Source organism: Malaya genurostris, chromosome 2 (assembly GCF_030247185.1).
Source record: "Malaya genurostris strain Urasoe2022 chromosome 2, Malgen_1.1, whole genome shotgun sequence".
In the NCBI taxonomy this organism is placed as follows: domain Eukaryota; kingdom Metazoa; phylum Arthropoda; class Insecta; order Diptera; family Culicidae; genus Malaya; species Malaya genurostris.
Genome location: NC_080571.1, coordinates 106,445,641 through 106,462,357, shown reverse-complemented (window position 1 = coordinate 106,462,357; position 16,717 = coordinate 106,445,641). Strand labels below are relative to the sequence as shown.

The following is a 16,717-nucleotide window of genomic DNA, read 5'->3' as shown; positions in this document are numbered from 1 at the left end:
TCGATTGTCGCACGCTAAGATTGAAATTCGATATGTTTTGCAGTTTCGGCATTACAGGGTAATGAGTGATCAAAATCTCAATTTGCCGTTTAAAACGACGATTATTAAAATAATGTCATGAGAACTAAAACACCTAAGAATATCCATGCAAAAACACATGCGTATTGATAAAAAAGGTATCATCTCACTGCTAGGTGGATTAATCACGTTTTTTTTCATAAATACGTTTATTTCATAGGCAATAAACATAAGTTTTTCTTCGCCGTGGCATCCACAATACATAGTACATTAATCCTAATACATTTCGAATATCATATTAGTATTTTGGTATTAATTAGTTAATCTAAACACTGTTTTGATGTGGAACACATCTTTATTTTCTATATAGGGGTGCAAATCAGAAACTCAAGAAAAACTACACGTAGAAATGTGGTCAGGTTTTAAACACTTAGAGCTGAATAGCTTGCAGTGTCCTATTTTGTCTGCTAAAAATCGCCGGCATACCGGATTTCCCTGCCATAGTCGACGATTTTGAAGGAGAAAGCGATGTATCAAAGAGATAGCGTCAATCGATGCAAAAGCGAAGCTGTTGAAGAAGAGATTGGTCAATCGATTCAAAAGCGAAGCTGTTGGAAGCACGCGAATCTATAAATAGAAGCGAAATTAAAGCTAACGTTTCAGTCCTATTCCTAGCATGCTAGAGGTAGGTTGTTGCTAGACAGCAAGACAAAAACGTGCCATAAAACGATTTGAAGCTTTGAGGGCTGATGCCAGTTGTTAGCGTAAAACCGACGACACGACCTGCCACTCGTCCATCAAAACTGTATCGCAAATCTAACTACCCCTCAGTAACTGGTAATGTCAAACCGAAATCACCTAGACAACTATTAAAACTGGCAACAAATGTGATGAATTATTGATTTTGAATAACAGTTACCATAACCTTGGTTACTGAACATTGAAGACTTGAGAAATGTAAACAAACTACCTCGCGTGGGAGATCTTTATTTCGGGGTGAGTTGCAAGTTCTCTAGCATCATCACGGCTTTCGTTTAGGCTGACGTGAATAAAGTTATTTTCAAATGAAAAATAATGTATTGAAACCTAGCCAACTTGCGAAGTTTATTTGAATTCCTTGGACCTAGCGTATTTCGAAAAGGTCTAAATTCGTCGTATTTTGTTCATTTCCGTCTAGCGTTGCAAACATGAGCATCTGTTTGAAGGGTTGTTGAACGAGGGCCGGTCCTCGTCGGTTGTAGGAGTTTCTAAATCATTATCTTTAAACGACTATTATACCCAGGCACTCACAAAAATCATGCAATGCGTGTCAATAGCGAATCACTAGAGAAAATCGTTTCGGTTTAATTCGACATTATGGTTTATTTATTTATTTTGGGACTCCTTGGCAGTGCTGTAAAACTTCATTCAATTCAATTGAAACTGAATGTGAAACACATTGACGATCTCTCTAATGCAGTAAATTTCACTCTCTGACACACACAATGTTTGCTGACGGCCCGAACGAGCAGCATTCAGTTCATCACTCGTTTCTCTTCAATTAAGGCTCAGTTTAATTACCGTCAGTTGATCTCTTGAAGTAACAAAATATCTCTTTCAATAGTGTGAGAGCGGCCTTCAAATGAGGTTCATGTAAACATTCGAATTGGTTCAAGATAATAGATGAAAGACTAATCAGATAGCTGAAATATCAATCACAGAATACACATAAATTAATTGTTTCCTCCTTCAGTTTTCATTTTTAATACTTTACTCCATTTATAATTCTATTCGTTCAAATCAGCTTACTACCAAAAGCGAAGACAATGAAGCAGCTATACTACTTGGCACTTGAAACTCAACAAGCAAAACTTCAAATGACTAGGTACGATTATTCAACTGACGATTAATTCTGGGAGCTTCACTTGAAAATGGTAGCAAGAGTCAAATGAATTAGTAGGGATATGCTGACGCTCAGTGGCCATAAATTTCATTTTCTTCTTATATTATTCGATTGAAAATGAAATTTTACCGCACTGCTCCTTGGTTCATAGCAACTTAAACAGTGTTGCATAAGAATGTAATTTTTATCATTTTCAAAGGGTCGCTATATTTGTGGTAACTGGCGGTAAATCAATCACGAACGCTTTTTATTCTGAATTTTCTTTGGAATGCCTGGTCGTGTCGTCGGTAAAACCGTGTCGCTTGCTGTGCGTATTACATTCCTCTTCATGCTCTCTCGTGAATGTGTAAAATGACTCTCGATGTGGCCGGGTGGCCAAGAAAGTTTTGATATTTTCGGTTACAAGTTTGACTACATCACATAAAATCCAATAAAGCTACCGCTTGTTTGGCAGCTTTGATGAGCCGATATTATTTCTCTCTCATGTTTCGTTACGTTACCAGGCAGAAATGGTGCCGCCATAGAAACGTACTTACCATTACAAAAATAACATGCACTTAATTTTTATCGCGACAACATATATGTTTTTATGCACTAATCGCATGTAAACTAAATTATCTAGACATTGTCAGGATATTTTTTTGATCCATGCTTTTGAAGGCGAGATATTCAATGAACAAGTTGAAAGTTGCCGTTTTCAGCTATGCAACTCTTCCTTCAGAAAAAGGACTTTCCCGACCGCTAAGGTCAAACAATCATTCGAAATTTTCACAGAATAATCTAAACTAAATTTCTAAGAGATTGTCTGTTGGGTTTTTTGATATACGTCACCTTTTCTGAGAAAATCAGATTTGAAGCGTGAAAATAGCCCTTTAAAACACCCTAAAACACACTGGCCTCAGCCCTTAATTGGTATGCTCTGATCTTGTGTCATGCAAGCTCGGAATTCCATGTTATGTCGTTTCCCAATGAGAAATTGACAACAACCTCTGGATAAATTTTGAGTGCTTAAGATTAATTTCTAATTTATATTCGATGAACTCGATTGATAATGAGAAATAGTTTATCGCTTCAACCGAAATCGCAGAATGGTAGAGAAACTTAACGCTAAAAACTGCTTGCATAAAAAACTTGAACACAAGCTTGGCGAAGAGAAGGTTAATTATCGAAATCGCCAGTACGTACAAAGTTATAATTGCATATATTTGCGATAATGGTATAATTTCGTCGGTCATAAAACAAATGCAAATCAAGACAAATGATGTTCGGTGTTGGTTCGGATTGATTGAACTTTTTGATTGTAGATCATTAGAAATTTTGGTTGCCTTGTTCCACATCAACGGCTCGAACAACCCCATGGGGCTGATCCTTGTAGTTTTTGTTTAGTAGTGTATTGGAATGGGTGAATGTACTCCAGTATTGAAAAAGATTCCATATGTGGTTTCTGTTCCGCTTCCGATAACTTTAGTAATAAAGGAAGGTAAAATTCAACGTTTGATTTGACGGTGGACAAAAGAGGGAAGCTTCTACACCCATTCCAGTAAACCTGTCAAATCAATCAACACATAATTCGGGTTACTTGTCAATTTGACTTTTGGGTTTAGAAATGTTTCGGTCACAGTAACAATATGTGAACTTTGAGAACGTTAAGAATCTCATCTTCAGCTGATTTTAAGGATCGAGCGTTCCAATTTAAAATTTTATATTGATTATGTAACATCATTGTTGAATTTTAAATTTATTATAATTGATAACTATCAAATTGCCACGCAAATTCAGTCCAAGAACGAATTGTGCTTTATCAAACTAGTTAATAGTGGTAAAGCTGGTTCTGGCCCAACGAAATCATTCGTTCCATCAGCTCTAGCCAACTCATCAGCCAACCCATTTCCAGTAATATCAAAATGGCACAAGAAATAAACAGCATTTGAAATGCTGAAGTCTTCTGCTAATCTATGCTAATCTATATTTGACATGCGATCACTATATTCGACCGTCAACTTCACTTCACAGAATCGCTTAGATTTCTGCTTGGAATACAGTGCAGTATCCACCAAGTAAATGCGACTACTCTAGTCTCATGTCAGGACAGTAGACACCAGCACCAGCACGACTATCCAACAAAGAACCGTTCGTATAACAAACTATGAAAATAATATTGCATGTGAGAGTTAGGTCACTAGGGCCGAGTTTTGACTGAACTGTCACCGCCGTTTGAGTCCCCATGATTTTTCAGTAACTCGTCTGCCACTCAACAAACTTCTAGAATACATTGATCAGTTTCTATGCAACGAGCAAATTCAAATGGAACTTGTTCTGTACTTTCAAGTTCTCAAAAGTTTTGCGTGTACTTTTAAGTAGCAAGAAGGTGAATGTTTTTTGAGGAACTTTTGGTTTCTTGGGATTTCCTGCGATGAGTAAAAGCACCATTGATGTTTTGCCATGATGTACACATAATCAGAGATGTCCATCTCCTCTGTGTGACGAAGAGCAAGTATGATTTCTCCCCTCCCACCAGGGTTGCCACATATACAGATTAATCTTTGTTTTACAGATTTTTCAGGTAAATTTGTGACCATGATTCTGTATATGCAGATAACAGATTTTTTGGCAAACAATATAGATTAGCACAGGTTTTTGATAGAGTGGATTAAAAATTGAATAATGATCGAGTTACAATATATTAATTAATGGTATTGATTTCTTTTAAGTGAAAACATTATCCTGATTGTGTGTTAATTCTAAACAGAGGATAAAACTTATATAAAAAATATGTCAAGGACAGTAAACACTGATGTTCTATCTGCTAATAAAGATTTGTCTATGCTTACTTTTACTTGCAACTAGTGTAGCGTAATTGCTTCTGATTTCTAAAAATGCTTCCGAGAAGATGGAAAGATGATGGCCTCGGTCATAACGTAAGGTAGTAAAGAAGAAATATTGCCAATTGCATTACATCTAATGAACGAAAGTGAGAATAATCAGATTAAGTTCTCACTTTCAGATTGGATTTTAAAAGTTTTTCGTCAAATAATAATTTCGAGAGTCTCAGACGCAAAAACAACTTCCAACGTTGTTCTTTCATACAATTCAGACTAAGAAAAGTTTTGGTTTCTTTAAATGTAGGGTTCTAAAGACTTTTTCATTCCGTTGTACTTCGATGTCTTATCACTTCTATATACAGATTTTCAATACAGGTTTTTGAGCTCCCGACACAGACTTACAGATTTTTCTTCTGAAAAGTGCAGATTTAAACGAGAGGTCTTCTCTTTTACACATATACACCACTGTTATATAAAGTGTGCACGCATCATGAGAGCGAGTGTTTATTCTCTTTCAACTCTAGCACTGGATCACACAAAATTGCTAGAGTAGAACTCTGAATTTTATCGCTAAAATTTAGTTTTTCCTTGCTGCGAAGAAAATTGTCATAGCAAGGCCATCGTTACCTTCTATGAATTTAAAAATTCAATAACAGAAGCGTTCGCTCACTAGCACGCACCAGTGGTCACTTGGGTGTATTTAGGCAAGAGCATGTGAGAGCGATTCATGCGAAAAGAATGTGTTTCACTCGTGTCAGCTGCTTCAACCACAAGCCCACACTCGAATTCTGTCTATTCGACACTGAGAAGAAGTGCGCTTTCCTTTTTGTGTGATGTTCGCTTCTTGAATCCCCTGTGTAGACAAGAATCTTACACTAGCGTGTATCACTCTGGTGAAATGCCATCACTGTACATAATCCAACCTGAAAACATCAATTCTAAACAGATCATAAGGCTTGCTACATTCTTGTTAAACACTTATAAAATCATTTTGCATGTTTTTATGCTTATGCTATCGAAATCAACAAACATTATAGTTTACCTCTTGAAGGTCAATTCATTGAAGCTTTATTTTCCTGTACGAAATGGAACACAAATTATTAAATATGTTTATTGGCAACTGAAATGTGCCACTCCAACTAACCAATATCGATGTGATCATTGTACCTCCCGTGTATTTCCCACCAAACACTGTCAAGAGTAATAACATCAGGAGTTACAAATTGATAAAAAAAAAAACTCCTATACGCTCTAGTGGATAGTCAGTCATTGTTGTTGCCTATCGACTTACAAATGCCGTTATCGTCGGCCTCCCCCGATAGTCATCTACTCAAATAACGCTAATCTATGTTTCTGTTTTTCCATTCTCTCTCTCTCCCTCCCATAAGATTGGACACCTTCCTAGTAATCGCAGCTCGTTATCGCCATCGAACACGACCGCGGATATGGTTGTAAAGTTGGAAAATAACCTCACCGGCAGAGCCCGCTGCTACACGACCCCGGTCACAACGTCGGTAACGACGCCGGAGTCCGTTTCGGCAACGACTGCTCCGGCCACGGAACATACACAAATGATTCCTCTGATAAACATCAACGGTGTCAGCGATTGCATGGCAAATGCTGATAGTGTAAATAATGTGAATAATATAAGTAATCATGTTAGCAACAACAACAACAACAACAACATCAGCATCAATGATAATATAGAGCATCGTACCAATAAGGATAGGGACAATTCTCCGGCATCCCCTTCGCTGACATTTTCTGGCTCCGATCCGAAACAATCAGCAGAAAGTCTGCAATCATAACAGGACGAGCGATTATTGGATGGAATAATCACAATAATGGTCAACCGCGAGAAAGAAGTAATAAATTAATTAGAGTATGCGATAGTGATAAGACAGACAGTCAGAGCACAAACACTAAGTTATCGATGCTAAGAAATAGCAAATCTACATAAATTAAGGTGCTGCAGTAAATCATGTTCGGCTGAATCGAAATATGTTGACTTGTATATAACGCAGAGATCTTTTTTTCTGTGCCAAATCACAGACTAATGTCGTTCTAAAAAGGGATAGCTTGTTTGGGCGACAAGCTAGCTCTTTACCTGAACAGCACTCAACCATGCAAGTAGAAACAAGCTTAAAGAATCTCCTTCGCCATCTACAAAAATACGTATCGTAAGGCTTTGTTGATTTCAGTCTCAACCGGAACTAAGTCGAAACTTCTAACGTACGTACCTTTTGTGACCATAAAGTACAGAATCCACTGTAGAGTATTCTAGTTCAATGTATACGCCTAAGTAATCTATGCGATAATTTATTGTTTGCGGGCTTACTCTTTCCCCCCATAAACGCACACAGAAATTGCTGCAACAGTGAAAAGCCACCAGCAAACATTTTCGAGAGCTAATTGTACCACGTGATATATTTGAATAAGAATAGATTATATTTTGCGACAAATAAAACATAAATCAAATTTACAATTCAAATTAATTGTACGACTGAATGTGAGAAATAGAACAACCAGAAAAATGTTTTGTGTGATATTAATAACTGAGAAATCCCTTTGTGTCTCAATGGCTACAGTAAAGACGGAAAAGTCACTTTAATTTCGAACTCAGATCTAATCATTATCATGGGCTTCAAAATTGCGTACATGGAGCTCGAGAACTTCAAGACACATGACTTCAAGCATAAAATTTGTTCATGCACGGAAAGAAATCCGTTACTTCTGTTATGATTAGAAAATCATGAAACCAATCATTTTAACTTATCATGAAATCATGAGCAATAACTCTTCTCTCACGAAACATAATCATGGTTCGAAAATTTCTAAAATTTCATTTTCTACCCGGATATCACTTTGAACCCTCTGCCTCAAGTGATGTGATAGATTAATAGATTAATGGTAAAGCAAAAGGCGGACATTGAAAAGCAAGACCTACTGAAAATGTTTACTCGATCCTGAAGCATGTTATTTAATAATCGTGTTGTTTTACGAAAATAACACAAAGAATAAAGATAATGAACCGAAAATTGACATCATAAGAGACTAAGCACGGCTACGCTTTTCATTTGACAAACATCAATGTTAGATTTTGTTCGAATGTATTCTTACATATTTGATGTGATCGAATAATATTCCGTGAGCTACCGTTTAGTTCGATTGTGAATTTGGAACACCATCTAACGAAAATCAGAAAAATATTTTGTTCAACTACTTTGATTAATTTGTTTCATAGATATAACAACACAAGCTGTATTGATGCACCTAAATATTATGAATAAGACGAATTTTTTGCAAGAATTCGACATAGAGTTTCTTTTTAAGAGGCTTGATTCACTCGTGTTTTCTCATGCAGTTCGTTTAAGTGTTTAAATTCTGAAACACAAAATCAAAACTGAAGTAAGGAATGCAAGTAAACACGTTATCTCTTGCGTCGTGGTTTTTCAAAAACAGAATATTTTCATTTTAAAAGAAATTCGTCGTGCTTTTCACTGAATTTATATTGCAAAAATCACACATAACGCCTGAATTCATGTTGCAAAAATTACCATCGTAGCAGAAACACGCCTGAAGTTATACCCAATAACTTCAAGTGCGTTACGTTTAAATTTCTTCGAAATCAGTCCAAATGGATCATGATCCGAGAAATTTTATTCATGCTGTTATATCATAACATGAAAATATATTATTTTCCCCAAATCATGACTCGTTTTGCTCATTTCTAGAATCGGAATTTTGCCCTTGTGTATGTGCTGATAAAGTCTGGAAGAAAGTGATAAAATATCCTGCAGCGATTTCACGTAGACTACCCATCCGCGCCTTGTAAATACTACTTTTATTTTATTTATTGTACGTTGCTCATTCAGGGAAAGTAGAAGAAGCACGCACTCTTTCCATTTTCATGCATTCAAAACTTTTCTAAACAAAAGTTTTAAAACTGACATTATCCTTTCGTACGATCTTTCTGCTATGCAAGTATGGCAGTGGTCGTCTTCTGCAGAATATGAATAAACTGAAAATATCATTTTTTCATAAAGTCAAAACCAAATAAAAGGAATAATAGTCTCATGGAAAATATCCAAGTCCGACTTCGAATTCTACAATTACAGGGAGATAAGCTTTCAAATTTTCAGTTTGTAGTTCATATTAGCTGATTATGAATACATTATTTTCTCATTTAAGATTGAATCGACCTCACTAACTTAAATTCCCATGTAGTGTATGAATTTAGTAGTATTAGTAGCATTTTCATGAATCCTTCTGTAATATAGTCTAGTGTAGTTTTCAGTGGGGCATAGATTGCGACAGCATTGGCACATTGTCGCAAAGCTGATTTACCGGTAGCGACACCTGCCAATGAAAAATGGAACCAAGAAAAGGAGGATTCTTTCGGAAATTTTCATATCGGAGGTAGTGATTTGCAACATTTTTATCGTTTATTCAAGAGTACAAATAGATATCAGCAATAAAAGTAAACTCGAAGTTGAAGAAAATCGATTTCAAAATGATTACTACTATTTTTTTTAGTGTAAACTACGATTAAATATGGAAAATCATCAGAAATGTGTGAAATTGGGTAAGGTTTGGTTTTTTCGGGTCAACATTTTTTTAAACAGAAACCAGTATAATGTTGATTTCTTGAGTACTAGAAAGTTTAGCGATCGAGTACTATTTATTTTGGATACTTTATTTGTTATTTCCAGGCATTTGAAAAATGGTATAAAACCAAGTTTAATGCTCTATTCTGAATAAACGATAGGTTTCGCACAATGAACTAAGATCAACATTACCACCTCAGAGTAAAAACTTTTTCTTCAACTTCTACTATGATTTTTCAAATGAATTTGCCCGTTTTCATGAGAAATCGTTGAAAAGGTGGAGTAGTTAGCCGCAGAATTGGCATATTGTCGCAAAACTGAAATGTAGAGGCGCTGCTTGTTTAGAGATGATACTTTCAGCAAGAGCTGTCAAATCTGTAGGAAAATTTCCAATTACTCCGTTTTTTCAACGATTTTTTATGAAAACGGGCAAATTCATTCCAAAAATCATAGTAGGAGTTGAAGAAAATGTTTTTACTCTGAGGTGGTAATGTTGATCTTAGTTCATAGTGGGAAATCTACCGTTTATTCAGAATAGAGCATTAAACTTGGTTTGATACTCAATTTCACACATTTCTGAAGATTTTCCATAATCGTAGTTTACACTAAAAAGAGTAGTAGTAATCGCTTTGAAATCGGTTTTCTTCTACTCCGAGTGTACTTTTATTGCTGATATCTATTTTTACTATTGAATAAACGATAAAAATGTTCAGTTTTTGCAATGCCTGAGCGGAAATATATATTGGAGAAGCCAAGTGAAAGAAAAACTAACAGAAAAGATGAATTTTTGGAAAAAGATACGCTCAGAGACAGGACTCGAACCTGCGTTCTTATGCATTAGGTTTTTTACTGTCACTGCTAACCTCAATCGGATGAACACATTTTGACAGTTCAGCAGTACTGTTTGTAAACAGAAATTTCTTTTGTTTGTTTATTGACAAATTAGATCAGACCATTTACGGTCCGTATCGCCTAAATAAAGTTTTAAAACATTTGTTCACGATTGAATACGGTTCGTTTTTTGATATTTATTAAATAAAAGTGACTAGTTGCAAAGTGTAAAGACGATTGTTGTAGATGTGCTCTTCGATTTTTGTTTAAGCTTGTTTGTAAACAGTACCGCTGAACTGTCAAGGATGAATACTTGTTCATTTGTGTCGTCACGATAAAAAACCTAATTCCGTGCATACGCGCTACCATTTCGCCACTCTGATCTTGTTTTAGCCACTTTAGCGAGCATTCTCTTGAGGTCTGAGAACAGGAAAAAGTCACTGGGGGCCAAATCTGGAGAATACGGTGAATGAGGGAGTAATTCGAAGCCCAATTCGTTCAATTTCAGCATGGTATTCATCGACTTGTGACACGGTGCATTGTCTTGATTGTGAGCTCACGCGGCACCCATTTTGCACAAAGCTTTCTCATATCCAAATATTCGTGAATAATATGTCCAACACGTTCCTTTGATATATTTAGGGTATCAGCTATCTCGATTAACTTCACTTTACGGTCAATGAAAGTCATTTTGTGGATTTTTTTCACGTTTTCATCGGTAACAGCCTCTTTTGGACGTCCACTACGTTCATCGTCTTCGGTGCTCATATGACCAGTACGAAATTTTGCAAACCACTTACGAATTGTTGCTTCGCCCGGTGCAGAGTTTTGATAACACTCATCAAGCCATTTTTTGGTATCGGCGGCACTTTTTTTCATCAAAAAGTAGTGTTTCATCAACACACGAAATTCTTTTTTTTCATTTTTTTCACAATAACAAAAGTAGCTTCACTCAAAATGCAATATCTCACAAACTAATAATCAGACAACTGTCAAATTTATACACAAATTTATACAGGTATCTTTTGAAGGTTGGTACTAACTGAAAATGGTATGGATTTAATTCTAGTGGCGCCCTCTCATAGAAATGATACGAACTTTTCAGCCGATCTGTTAAATCGTTAAAAACAATTGCGGTTTGATTTTCCGTAACAAACTGCTTCTGGTAGGAAAGGGCAGACAATCAATACAACCTTCATAGGGGTCTGTCGCTGACGATGTCCAGCCAGCGACTGGCACCATTAAAGAAGGTGACAAGCGATTGTAAATACACTCTCCTACTCAATGCTGGATCGGAGAAATAGGTATAAAGCGAGAGGACTAGTGTTTGATGGACAGAGAAGATGTTTGGATGTAAGGTATCGGACGGCCAGGATGTAGACCATGTTCGATGTACGTTGCTACTATGTCTGTTTCGAGTTTTAGAGTGGCTAAAACAAGATCAGAGTGGCGAAATGGTAGCGCGTATGCACGGAATGCATAAGAACGCAGGTTCGAGTCCTGTCTCTGAGCGTATCTTTTTCCAAAAATTCATCTTTTCTGTTAGTTTTTCTTTCACTTGGCTTCTCCAATATATATTTCCGCTCAGGCATTGCAAAAACTGAACTTAGTCATGGCGGCTTTACGTTAAACTAAAAATTAATAAATCGATAAAAATGTTGCAAATCACTACTGCCGATATGAACATTTCCGAAAGAATCCTACTTTTTTTGGTTCCAGTTTTCATTGGCATGTGTCGCGACCGGTAAATCGGCTTTGCGACAATGTGAGATTTCAGATTTGAGATTGCAGATTTGCATGTAAATTTGCCAATTTCTTATGTATGCAAACCTTGCAATTTTGCAGACTTTTTGCAGGTTTTTAAAACTTTTATACATTATTGTAAAATTTACAGACTTCTAAAATTGCGTTGGGCTTATTGTTTGTTTTTCTCGTCATATTTATAAAATTTAACAGTTGCATTGATGATTTCTAGTATGCAGCCTTGAAAAGTTTTCCTGGCATCTCTGCCAGGAGTTGAGCAGTTGTTTTAACCTCTTCGCTGTCTGTTGTGCTGAAGTTTACAGGTTTTTTTGTCAAGCTTTAGAACGAATAGAGAAATGAATCGTCTGGTGGATTAAAGGCAATTACAGAGTTAAAAGGTGACAAAAATATTTTTACTATTAAATATTAGTGTCTTCACAAAAGTTGTTTGTAATCAAATGGCGCTCCTTTTGATGAAAAAAGTTACTAGGGTGGTCCTCATTTAGATTGAAATCTGATATCTAACTTTCTTAATTGAACTCAAAAATGATTTTGTTGTAGAATAAAGTTGTAGTAAATTTTATTTTGAGCAACTTTGTTGAAAAAAGCACCTCTCTAGCTCTTCATTTAATCGAGTTGCATCAATTTTCCCGAGTAAAAGTAGGGTGGCTCCTGAAAAATCACTTTTTTTGTTCTAATTTTTTTTTTGTGAAACATTCTACGGGAAAGTTGTCTTCAGAAGAGTTGCTGAAATCATCATTGCGCATAATTTTGCTCAACCAAGCTTTTTCATATGAGCTACCAGTAAAAAGTAATGATTGTTTTTTCATCAAAAACTAGTCAAGCTTCAAATATCAATATTCATTATTTGCCAGATCGATAAAAATGTCTCCTATTCGAATCCTGAAAGGTTATAATATAAGTAAAAATTTAAGAGAAAATTGAAAGGGTGTAATTTTTTTAACTTTTTTAAATTAGTTTTAAAAATACATTCAACAAATTCAAAAACATTGCATAACTCCTAAACGCCTTAACGTATCAGCACACTTTCCTTGGCAAAATAATAGTATCAAATTAGTTCTACAAATGTTCCATACGTTGTTCTTTCGAGAAATGAGGCACACAAAAACTACAGCCGAAAATAGATTGCAGAACAATTTTAATCAATTTATTACTAAAATAACTATTTCAATTGAATTTGAGCAACTGAGGATTAGAGATACTGTGCACGGAGAATCCTTCGATCAAAAAATTGCGATATCGCAGTTTTTGATTTTTGCGATAGTTGATTTAACTAATTTCTTTTTGATTCAACCAATATGGTTTTTGATTTGAATATATTCAAGTAGTTGAAAAATATGTTGTTTTGAATGCTGTCAAATGCCGGAGACAGTTGAAAGCAACACAATAATCGCAATGCAGAATCAACAACTTATTTAGTTGAAATCTGTTCGCGTCGCTTCAAAATGTCAATGAAAACAACATCGATGATTAAAGCGTTTGGTGAAATTGTGTCCATTCGATTTGAGAAATTTATGATTCCATAACAAGTGTTTATCTAACAGCGGTGTTGTGTAAAAGTTAACCTTGTTTAAGATGAAAAAGATTTGGAGACAAATTAGAAAATGTTAATGAATGATCATCTCGTAATCTTTCAGGTATGCGCAAAAATTTTACACTTCAAATTCGATAATTGATTTACTTCCATCAGACTGTTTTACTTCCAGCTGTTTGATACCGATGATGATGTTCTTGCATAAGCAATAAAACACTTTTTTACATGAATTTAATTCATAAAAGTAACAGGAGCGAAGGGTTTCAAACACACAGAGCGCGCTGCGATTGAATGGCGCGTTTGAATTGCCGTCGCAAAATTCCAATTCCCAGCGGTTGATGCACCCAACCTCATGTAAATTGACTAAAATTATCAGTGCATAACTTTAGTTCAACCGTTTGAAGGCATCATCTTTCAATACTCAAATTAGGTAAATTTGATAATTTCGCTAATTTACTCGCCCCTCCGGGCACTTTGGCTGATTAAAAACGTTTTTCTACGTCAATCATTTCCGATCGAATCAGAGTTTTTTTTTAGAATTTAGATCTTTACTGATCTCGACTTGACATGATCATGATCATACAAAAATCAAAATCACTTAGAGATCAGATCAGCTCTGATTTCTTAATGGTAAATTATTCCTTGGTTAAGATCACTTGAAATCAGCAGTGATCGGTAGTTTTCCCAGCTCTAATGATATTACATGTCAATATGAAATACTGTTTATATTTTAACAACGATATTTATTTCATGAATCTCAACATACCGAACTTATTTCAAATAGATCATGACGTGTATCAGTAAGTCTATTTTGATTATTTTCGCAAATCAATAACATTGTTTGAGTTGATTCAACTATTTGCAATGTCTAAAACAAATAAAACCGATTTATTTTTCAACTAACAGAATTTTGTTTCAATAACAACACCAGTTATTTCAACTAAAATATTTTTTGGAATTGAAAGGTACTTCCAGGAATTGTTCTCACTAATGTCGTTTTCGCTTGATACCAAACCTAACCCAGTTTCCACCCTAACTGCTGTCAAACCGTTTGTTTGAAGCTAGTTTCGAACCTAGTTTTAACGTTGTTGAACTGAAAATCGAGTCAGTTTCGAACCTGGTTGTTATATCAGGTTTGCTCAAACCGCCGTTGCTAAGCGCGAAAACAACACAGTTTCGTGAAAAGTGTTTGTTTGAAGAAACTACCCTGGGTCAGTTTCAGTGTTCTCAAGCGAAAACGACATAATTGACAGCATTTTTTTTTTTCAAAAAGTTAAATTAGTTGTTTCAACCATCGTTTCTGCTAATCGAAAAACAAAAATGACAGTTTAGTTAAAACAACAATCGATTAGTTGTACCAAATTTTAAACCATCGAATTCAGAAAATCAACTAATATTCTGGTTGAAATGGGATCGCGGGTGGTTCCGTGTGTAATAGGGTTATTCCGAACTAGTTGACCATGATAAATCTATGAACAGAAATTTTCATGATTTCGACAACCATTCCAACAAGCTGGTGCAAGTTAGTAAAATGCTAATATTTTTATCCACATCGTGCCAAGACGCCTATGACACTGGCCCTTTTTTCTCATCCACTTGTGTACCGAATAGCCTGTAAAAACCGGAAAACGACGCACAATGATTTTTGGTTCGAATAAATACATTCTACTCATTTTAACAAACTAATGATTTTCGTGGATTTCAGTGCTTTGACTTACAAAAAATCTATTTTCAGCTGTAGTTTTTGTGTGTCTCATTTCTCGAGCATACAATGTATGGAATACTTGTAGAACTAATTTGATAATATTATTTTGCTAAAGAAAGTATGTTGATACGTTAAGGCGTTTAAGATTTATGCAATGTTTTTGAGTTTTTCTTAGGTATTTTTAAAACTAATTTGAAAAAAGTTAAAAAAATAACACCCTTCCAATTTTCTCTAAATTTTTACTTATATTATGACCTTTCAGGAACCGAATAGGATACATTTTTATCGATCTTGCATCTAATGAATATTGATATTTGAAGCTTGACTAGTTTTTGATGAAAAAACAATCATAACTTTTTACTGGCAGCTCATATGAAAAAGCTTGGTTGAGCAAAATTATGCGCAATGATTATTTCAACAACTGTTCTGAAGACAACTTTTTCGTAGAACGTTTCACAAAAAAATTAGAACAAAAAAAGTGATTTTTCAGGAGCCACCCTACTTTTACTCGGGAAAATTGATGTAACTCGATCAAATGAAGAGCTAGAGAGGTGCTTTTTTCAACAAAGTTGCTCAAAATAAAATTTACTACAACTTTATTGTACAACAAAATCATTTTTGAGTTCAATTAAGAAAGTTAGATATCAGATTTCCATCTAAATGAGGACCACTCTAGTAACTTTCTTCATCAAAAGGAGCGCCATTTGATTAGAAACAACTTTTGTGAAGACACCAACTACAAAAAGCTAATGTTTAATAGTGAAAATCTTTTTGTCACGCTAATTGCCCGTTTCGGACCATAGTGCAATGTTTATAGTGGAAGCACTGTGTAATTAAAATCAGCATCAATCCGTTTTTCTTTTTAGTGAAATAAAGGGTTAACAAAAAAGATTTGTTAAATTAGTGTAAACTCGAAAGTGTGTTTAGTTTTACAGGAAGAATGAAGAGTTGTGTTCCACATTGTGGTCGCACAAAACATTTATATCCAAACATGACTTTTTTGCGGTTTCCAAAAGATCCCGGAATACGTCACCAATGGATTCGATTTTGCGTTCAACATGAATGAGATATTTCTTGTTTTGTCATCAAAGCAGGAATGAGAATGGCGTAAGTCAAACTGTAGACATGTCAAAGAAATATAATAATTAAATTTCTCTAAACTTTCATTTCCAAATGAAAAAATGTCAGAATATTTTACTAATGTTCCATCGATAAAAGTGACATATGACGATGAATACGTTCAGGTGGAAAAGTTGACAACAATTGATTGCTCTATCCTATGCCTGAAACCAAATTTACGAATTTAAACATCCTTTAATACAGCGATTTGTAGTTTTTCGTTTGAAGACAGGAGAGGATAAATACAACGCAAATTCAACAGTACAGGGTCCGCCATCTAACTTTTTTTTTGAACTAGCGGTTATTTCGACATTGGTTACCTTAATGTCACTTCTGATTTGACAGAAACTTAGTTTTATCTTTCCGCTGAACGAAAATGGTTGCAGTTTTGCTTTGAAAATCAAGGTTGTGTTGCGGAATGTGTGCCAAACAATC

The 16,717-nt window shown here is 35.3% G+C and overlaps 1 protein-coding gene across 7 annotated transcripts in view; it reads left to right on the top strand.

Annotated features, from left to right (window-relative positions):
* The window catches only part of LOC131432679 (neuropeptides capa receptor), a 348,242-nt gene extending 341,029 nt beyond the window's left edge, over positions 1-7,213 (top strand). For all 7 annotated transcript variants that reach the window (XM_058599103.1, XM_058599105.1, XM_058599104.1 and 4 more), the window contains exon 11: positions 6,111-7,213. In XM_058599103.1, the coding sequence (XP_058455086.1) occupies positions 6,111-6,530 (420 nt within the window). In that variant the 3' untranslated portion in view covers positions 6,531-7,213. The remainder of the gene's footprint in view (positions 1-6,110) is intronic.
* The last annotated feature ends 9,504 nt before the right edge of the window (positions 7,214-16,717 follow it).